The sequence below is a fragment of the Teleopsis dalmanni genome, unplaced genomic scaffold (genome assembly GCF_002237135.1).
Source record: "Teleopsis dalmanni isolate 2A unplaced genomic scaffold, ASM223713v2 unscaffolded_contig_0967, whole genome shotgun sequence".
In the NCBI taxonomy this organism is placed as follows: domain Eukaryota; kingdom Metazoa; phylum Arthropoda; class Insecta; order Diptera; family Diopsidae; genus Teleopsis; species Teleopsis dalmanni.
Genome location: NW_024032349.1, coordinates 2,196 through 10,728, shown reverse-complemented (window position 1 = coordinate 10,728; position 8,533 = coordinate 2,196). Strand labels below are relative to the sequence as shown.

The window sequence follows — 8,533 nt, the reverse complement described above, 5'->3', positions numbered from 1 at the left end:
AACAATTATAAATCTAAGTACTGGATGAGTACAATAACACAATGTTAAGACAGGTTATATGCGGTTTTCAACGTGCAATAACTATACAAACAAATTGCACACCGCAGGGCATTATTGCACTTCAGCATAAACTTTTTCATAATGAAAACCATATGACATTATGTAAAAATAACGGTATAGCGTTAAATACACAGGATGACTTTAAAACCAATACATTATATGATAGCGATACAGATTATATTGTACCCTATCCAAGGGACGAGGAGGGCCGAAAAAATGGACATGTATTTGTCGCTGCATTGCGTACACGTTTTAGATTAAAGAATGATGAAATACGACAAATACTTAAAGATGAGACAGTACAGCGTGCCTGCCGTGAACGAGCCTTAGTATATTCATTAGACATACTGCTTGCAGAGGGTGTGAGTAAGGCTAGCTGTTTGGAGTATCCATGGCTTCTAACGATTGAAAAATGTGAGTATACACACAGTATGTGACATACTAGATTTTTTTTTTGTTTAATTTTTAGCACGCTTGGAACTAAAGTTAAAACAATTAAAATTATTAAAGATGCGAGATATAAATCATTGGGTGCCTTTCTTGAAACTTAGTGTAACACGTTTACATTCACTTTGTTCTGGTTTACGTCGTGAAGCAGATATAGTTCCTTATGGCAATCGTGTTTATTATATAAGTGAAAAATTAGGAGTTGATCCTCAAGTGGTAACAAAATATTTGTCAAAACGTTTATTTATATTAGAGATGCCTTTCGATATTTTTGAATCAAATCTGAAGCATATGATTGACTATAATGTCTCACCCATGAATTTGTTAAAAGATTTATGGGCGTTTCGTTATACACCAAAATCAGTAAAAAATCGTCTAGAACGTGTAAAGGTTGCCAAAAAAGAGAAAGTTATGCCATGGATGATACGGTGTCCGGAAAATATATTGCAGAGGTAAGAAATGAAGATATATTGAAATTTAATGCTGAAGCACATTATTTGAATATGTGTTATATCTTTAATTACTGCTAAAATGACATATAAAAACAATACAATTATGATAATTATAAAATAATTATAATTCAATATTAACAGGTCTATAAAACTAACGCTAGACGAACTGGCAGTGCTAGGCAATAAAACTGTAGCAAAATACTTGGGCGAACGCTTGCAATTCACTGAAGTTGAAGCTAAAGCTATAATGGCAAAACATCCGCAAGTACAACGAGTTAGAGTAACTAAGGTATGTGTAAGCAACTAATGAAATTGTTATTAGTTTCAACTGTTATTTTTATAGATTAAGGAGGTTTTGGATTATTTACTGGGAGAAGGTGGTTTCTCGCGTTTCGATATTGCACAAGTGCCGCGTATACTCTGTCATAGTTTGGAAACTACAAAGTTTCGCATTGAAGAGTTGAAATCAATAGGTTGTCGTCCGAGCACATTAGTAATAATTTGTCGCAGTAAACGAGAATATGAGAAATTTGTAAAGCAGTGGATGGATACCCGAAACAAATCACATACTTTCAACGAATCCGCAGAAGACAATAAGTCCACGTAATATGAAATATTAGTAAGGCCTGCAACGCTCGTTAATTTTGAATTACTTTGCTAAACCTAATATACGTAAAAAAAGTTTAAACACGCTTCACCATATATTTCAGCTCTTCAATACTTTAAAGATCGCTTTAAATGTTAAGTTGAAAATCACTTTATTGAGTTTAGTTTTACAATAAAAAAAATAAAATTACTTTAAGATTAGATGCAGAAAAACTAACCAGAAATACTTTGTAAACTAAAATGTAAAAAATATTTGTTAAAAAGATTACCTAAAATGTTTGTATGTAGGCACGTGAATTTATTTCTTAAACTGTTTATATAGTATATTAGTTGTATTTATTTATAATGAATTAAATTTAAACATATTTTTCTAATGTAATGTATTAAATATTTACATAATTAATACATCTAATTTGTTTTAGAAAGATTTGGTATGAAAACTAATAGTTAACAATAAATAAGTTTTTAAAATTATGCATTAATATTTTCAAACAAAACTCGGATATTCACTAAAATATATAAAATCAAAATGATGTGTAAAAATTTATCTCAAAACACTAATTTTCTATTTATTAAATTTTATAGGATTGCAATTTGTCTTAGTAATTTTTCTAAACGGAAACTGTTTTTTTTTAGTTTTACTTATAACTTTTGTATAAACGATATAAATGAAATGAATATAAAAATAAAACTGTTATAATATAATTTAACATTAACAATTAAATAAAATTGTTAACTATTAATATTATATTAAAATATTTTTACAAATATATGATTAATATTAATGTCAATATACTACAAGATTTGATATAATTTGATATAAAATATTAAAAATATAGTAACTTTAAATATTAATTTTTTTTGCAAAAATATTTACAATATATTTTCCATAAAGTTTTATTAAATTTGATTAAGTTAAAATTTGAAAAACAATTTTTTTAAATAAAATTGTTGAATTTAATTTAAAAATAATGTTTAATTTATACTCTTTAGTTAATTTTGTTGTGCTGGAAAAATATGTTTCTCCGTAAAATCAATTTATAAAATTAGTTTTACGGATTCCTAAACGATGTAGTAGGTTAGAGTATATAAAAAGTATTTATAAATATTTTTGATATATAAGTGGTTACTTTTAATATCAGTTGTACATATTTAATATTTAATATTATGCATATAATGTTATAAAAAATAGTTGTTAAATGTAATACTTCTGGAAGTTTAATCAACTATTAGAAATCCTATTTATATCTTTTTAGTGCGTTCAATTGATTTATTGGTTAATGTTATGCAGAGTGGAACTGTAGTTTAGAAACGAATAAGGAACAGTCTGAAATATTGTAAAGTACGTTTCATAGAGCTGGGAATTCTTAATAGAAGTGAGCATGTGTTGCAATGGTTACGCTGTAAGTAGAAAGCGTGTTCTCCCTGAGAAATGTGAATGAGAGGCCTCTTTTAAGTGTTTTTATAGAAAATACTATATCAGTATGCAGTAGGTATAGCCTGCTATTATGCAGTAGTGAATATTCAACAACAATATATAATAATAGAAAAACACTTCTTCAATGTAATACTGACAGAAAATAATATCATTTAAACCAGGGTTGTCCAAAGCACGGCCCGCGGGACACATGCGGCCCGCTTCTTCTTCTTCTTCTAGGTCCCTTGTCCACTTCGAACGTTGGCTAACATGATTGCTATTTTGACTTTATCTACAGCTTCTCGAAAAAGTGATCTTGTACTTTTAACAAATCATTGACATAAATTTGTAACGACACGGATTCGTCGTTTTTAATTTTGCTGAGGTATCACTCAGTCGCGGTCCGAGTCGTTGCAATAAATTTGCTTTATTGACTACTTCGAAGCTCTGAGACCAAGGAAAAGCAAAGACGCTGTTTGTAGTGTTAAAATGACTGTCTTTATTATAAAATTTTATTGACTCAAGAGAGCTTCCAAATTAACTTATGCTAATTATTATGCTACAGAAGTTATGCAAATTTCCACTAAATAGCTTCTAGCCAATGATGTCAAAACATCAGAGGCGTTATATAACATTACTCTATTTACTGGACTCTAGCCAACGATGTCAGAACATCAGAGGCGTTATCAATTCTTCAGTCTGTCTACAATTCTACCTTCAATGATTAATTTCAGTAGTCCGTACTTTTCCGGATGCCTCAGAATATGACCAAAAAACTCCAAATTTCGCCGTTTTACTGTCTCTAATATTTCGGTCTCTTTGTTGACACTCCGAAGTACCACTGTATTTGTAATTTTTTCTGTTCAGCTTATTTTGAGCATACGCTGGACGTGCAGTGGCCCGCTACATGTTGTTAATCTACTACTATTATGCAAACTTTCTTTTGGTATACTGATAAAACTACATTATATTTTTATGGTATACCAAATATATGAATTAAAATTTTTTCTAATTTGATTAAAACTGAAATTTGCAATTTCAACCGTATTTTTTTTTATCAGAAACAACTATGAACGTTTGATTTTGTTTTTGTGACCCTCTCAACTGTACAGTGATTGGTATTGGCCCGCGATCGCATCTGATCTGAACTGCCCTGATTTAAATGATAGTATTTAATTATATTTGTTAGTTATTTCTATCAAAACCTGACAGCTATTAAAAAGTAATAGAATACAAATTCCCTAAATAGTAAACACCAGTCAAAATCCTAATTTCGCGTTCATAAGTGTTTGGGTCAACAGTTCAAAACTCCGTCTTAAAGTGCAATATTTTCCTTTGATAGACTTAGAATCTACTTAGATCAGTTTGCTTCTTATAATATTGCAGGTTATTCTATATAGGTTTCGATCTTGGTTCCACCTAAAAATATTTACGTGTAATATTTAAAAATTAATATTAGAAAGTTTTAATATTTGGCAAAATTTTTTTGCAATGTTAATGACTCTCGTCAAAAACAATTACAACAGATATTATCTGTGTAATTATTATCTGGCAAACGCCATTTTTGTTTTCATTTGAACTTAGTGACCAAAGCATTTAAAAATATTCTATAAAAAAATTTATTGTCTAAATAGTTTGTTTCAAAGTTGTTTCAAATTTATTTCCTGATTAAATATCAATTTCTTAAAGGAGATTCAAGAATATGGAGATAACAACACAGATGGCTCGCATAATCTGCAGTACAAAAGACAAAAATGGTAACCTTTACTTTTATGCAATTTTTTTATTTTTTATTATATTGCAATATATTTTTCAAAAAACGCCATTTCTTGTTAAAGCTAAACTTAGAAAAAATCCTATACTAGCGACACAAAAAACTTGTTCCAAACAGCGAATGAATGCAACCAATTATAAATCTACAATCTGGGATGCGCAGAGCGGTCCCAAATCGGATTCAGGTAAGGATTCACTGTTGTTAATTATTATATGATAAGTATTAACTTTTAAAAATTTACAACACACCTAAGGCTCAAGATGTAGGGAAAAAGTAACCGCTGATCTTAAACGATTTCAATATAATTTAGAAGAAAAAAATAAATTCTTGAAATCTACAAAGACAAATATTGAGACGTCCACTGCTAAGGCACCTATACCAAAGCACACAGATTGTTTGCCAAAGCACACAGCTTATAAGGTTTATGCACCTAAAGCATTAGAACGTTTGAGATATGACAGAGTAAATCAGCCTGCACCAAAAACTAAAATAAACCCAGTCAAAATGGATGAAAAACTTTCGTGCTTACAAACAAAAGCAGTCCGTAGCACAATTCCCCTGAAAAATGTTCCTAAAAATGATGCAAAAAATAATATCAAGCAAAGGTCACCTGCAGACACTCGGCTTACTCAAAAAGTACCTGCTGAAATTGGGAAAAAGGGTTTTGCCAATATAATTTGTGGCGGAACACAACAAACTAATAAGTCCACAAAACTTAAGATTGAACAAAGCCCTCCAGATCCATACTTGAAGCATGGAATTTGTAGATGTCAATGTTCGAAAAAAAATATTGCAACCACAAGTCAAAATGGTGGAACCAAAAGTCAAGATGGCATGGAACAACCTCGTCGACCTGTAGTTACTCCAAATGTTATCAGTGATTGCAAAGAGGTAGTTGCTGAAGCTAAGAACACGAATGCAAATGTGATCAAACCACATTTAAAAAATGGTGGGTTGACTTACAGAATAGAAAAAGATTGCAGTTCTAATTTAAACATCCCATCCATCAACATTGAAGAACCAATCCATAATGCAGAGCTAAGTAAGAAAAAGTGCCAAAAGATCTCAGAAAACGTAGACAAGAATAAATCTCAATTAATAAAAAATCGTTTAATACGGAAATCTGAAAATGGCAATTGTTCCGGGATTAAAAGGGTTGAAGCAAACCTCTGGAAAAGCAGCAACCACTAATAATAAATTATTTATTTGCGTTACATGTAAAATTCACAATTTTACATAATTTATTTATCATAAAGTATTTAAGTTTGATTGAATATTGACCTTCCGCGAAAATAAATCACCACATGGAACGGAACCAAAAACATCGATATTTATTTTTGATAAAATTCAATAAAATGCTTTTTAATTGTTTTTTAAATTTTTTTTTACATTTTAATCACTAAAAGAAACCAATGGTCATAAGAATGACCCTGAATCTTCCTTCTGCAACTATTAAGTAGAGTAATTACAGAAAACTCTTATGGCTTCATGGTAGCAAAGGACAAGTATTTTGTAGATCCAGTCTAAAGTTCGAATATTTAAAGCATACTTAGCCCGACATTAGGTTCTTCTATAGACGTCATATCCTTACCTATTCATATTAATAGCAGATATTTTTTATGTAGTACTATAGTATACCGGTATCTTCTGTTGATATCATATTTCTCTTGCCATTGCCAATATAAGCAGGATTTAGTGATTTACAAGAAGTCTCCAAAATCTTTAGATGTTTTGGGAGCTACAAAAAAACTAAACTATATATAATAGATCCAAGATTCTGTTATTTTGCACATATTAGGTTAGTTTTAAAAGTTGTCCGTGATGCAATAAAAATATATCCATGCAGTATATTCGTATATAAATAAATTTTTATAATATTATATAGTGTATTATATATAGTGAATATCATTATTGCTAACTCTGTTATATAATATTACATATATTACTGTTTTTAGAATGAGGTGGATATATAATTTGCTTATTTTATTTATTTAAAGAACATGACTAAACATTTAGAAGAAAAATATATATCCATCTGTTGTTATGTAAAGTACTGTTTAAATATTAATTGCCTGGCAACTCTGCCCTGTCATTATTCTATATTCCTTTTGTAATTATTATTCATTATTCATTTTTAGTATAGTTAATAAAGCGAAGTAAAGAACATGTTAAAAATACATCGGACCGTGTTTCACTTTTGCTAAAAATATATAATAGGTTATGGGCCCAGCACGCTTCCACTGCGAAGTAAAAAGCACGTGCACATAAAAAGTAGATTTAATACGTGTATAAAAATGTCGGGAACGGTGATTCGAGTTGAACCGCTTAACGCGGAAAACTACGATACATGGAAATTACAAATGAAAGCTATTCTCATAAAAAACGATTTATGGTCATATGTCGAAGGTACTGCGTCGTGTCCAACGGGCGAAGCGGCTGCAAAATGGATCAGCTTTGATCAGAAAGCGTGCGCTGATATAATGTTATCAGTAAGTGCATCAGAATTAAGATTAATTGCAGAATGCACAAATTCAAACGAAATGTGGATGAAACTACAAGCCACATATTCATCAAAAGGGCCTGCGCGCAAGGCGACGTTGCTGAAAAAGGTTGCACTTTCGCGCATGAAGGAGGGTGAAAAGGTTAGAGAGCACCTCAACGATTTTTTTGAAGCCGTGGCAAAATTAAAGGAAATTGACGTCACCATCGGGGATGAGCTTCTGGCCATACTGCTCCTATATAGCCTACCCGATTCGTTTAATACTTTCAGGTGCGCGTTAGAAACGCGCGACGAGCTGCCAAAGCCAGACATACTTCGAGTGAAAATATTAGAAGAAGCTGAATCGCAAAGGACAAAAGAAGACAGACATAGTGATGAAAACTCTCTATACATAAATCGAAATAAAAGCCGAAACGCAAAACAAAACAAACGATACAGTGATTCTAAACGAAACAAACAATGTTTTAATTGTGGCAAAATCGGACATTTTGCACGTGGATGTAAAAATAAAGCAAAAGCTGAAAATAACACGCAATTGAAAAATTCGGAAAAATCTGTAAACAATAATTTTAGCTATCATGTTGAAGATGCATTTATTAGCTCAATAAAAGAAAATTATTGGTGCCTAGATAGTGGATGTACTGCCCATTTAAGTGCAAACCGTGAATATTTTACAGACTTTCAAAAATCGAATAAAGTGCTTAACTTAGCAAACGACAACACAACAAATATAAACGGCGTCGGTAAAATGAAAATAACTGTAGACGTAGACGGTCGTGATAATAATATTGATCTTAAAGAAGTTCTATATGTCGAAGACTTGCGTACAAGTCTACTTTCTGTATCAAAAATAGTAGACAGCGGATATGAAGTGCATTTTCGCCCTTCAGATGCAATTGTATTGGACAAATATCAGAAGGTTATAACTCGAGCGAAAAGATGTGGAAATCTTTTTATTGTTGAAAATAAAAATCATTTTGCACAAGTTGCTGAAGAAAAATGTGACATTGAAAAGTGGCACCAGAAAATGGGCCACATAAATGAAAACGATCTTAAAAAATTGGCTAGTAATAACCTAGTACACGGATTAAAATTAAATCCTAAACAAAAACTTCCGACTTGCGAAATTTGTATTAGTGAAAAACAAACACAAAAGTCATTTCCGTAAAGAAACTAGAACAAGTGATTTATTAGAGATCGTGCATAGTGATGTGTGCGGACCAATGAGAACAGCATCAAATTCGGATGCAAAATATTTCGTAACATTTATTGATGAC

The 8,533-nt window shown here is 31.0% G+C and overlaps 2 protein-coding genes across 2 annotated transcripts; both read left to right on the top strand.

Moving 5' to 3' along the window:
• The first annotated feature begins 6 nt into the window (after positions 1 to 6).
• LOC119663834 (transcription termination factor, mitochondrial-like) lies at positions 7 to 1,846 on the top strand. The gene is made up of 4 exons (XM_038073435.1): positions 7 to 474; positions 530 to 959; positions 1,101 to 1,248; positions 1,303 to 1,846. Exons 1-4 carry the CDS (start codon positions 42 to 44, stop codon positions 1,564 to 1,566), a joined length of 1,275 nt encoding a protein of 424 aa, XP_037929363.1. The 5' UTR covers positions 7 to 41; the 3' UTR covers positions 1,567 to 1,846.
• A 2,782-nt stretch (positions 1,847 to 4,628) lies between these two features.
• On the top strand, positions 4,629 to 6,109 carry LOC119663833. The gene is made up of 3 exons (XM_038073434.1): positions 4,629 to 4,739; positions 4,821 to 4,940; positions 5,010 to 6,109. Exons 1-3 carry the CDS (start codon positions 4,685 to 4,687, stop codon positions 5,945 to 5,947), a joined length of 1,113 nt encoding a protein of 370 aa, XP_037929362.1. The 5' UTR covers positions 4,629 to 4,684; the 3' UTR covers positions 5,948 to 6,109.
• Positions 6,110 to 8,533: the final 2,424 nt, after the last annotated feature.

Coding starts and splice junctions, on each gene's coding strand:
- LOC119663834 (XM_038073435.1), top strand. CDS start 42: ATGTTAAGACAGGTTATATGCGGTTTTCAACGTGCAATAACTATACAA. Junction 960..1,100: donor CCGGAAAATATATTGCAGAG/GTAAGAAATGAA, acceptor CAATATTAACAG/GTCTATAAAACTAACGCTAG. Junction 1,249..1,302: donor AACGAGTTAGAGTAACTAAG/GTATGTGTAAGC, acceptor TTATTTTTATAG/ATTAAGGAGGTTTTGGATTA.
- LOC119663833 (XM_038073434.1), top strand. CDS start 4,685: ATGGAGATAACAACACAGATGGCTCGCATAATCTGCAGTACAAAAGAC. Junction 4,740..4,820: donor CAGTACAAAAGACAAAAATG/GTAACCTTTACT, acceptor TTCTTGTTAAAG/CTAAACTTAGAAAAAATCCT. Junction 4,941..5,009: donor CGGTCCCAAATCGGATTCAG/GTAAGGATTCAC, acceptor AACACACCTAAG/GCTCAAGATGTAGGGAAAAA.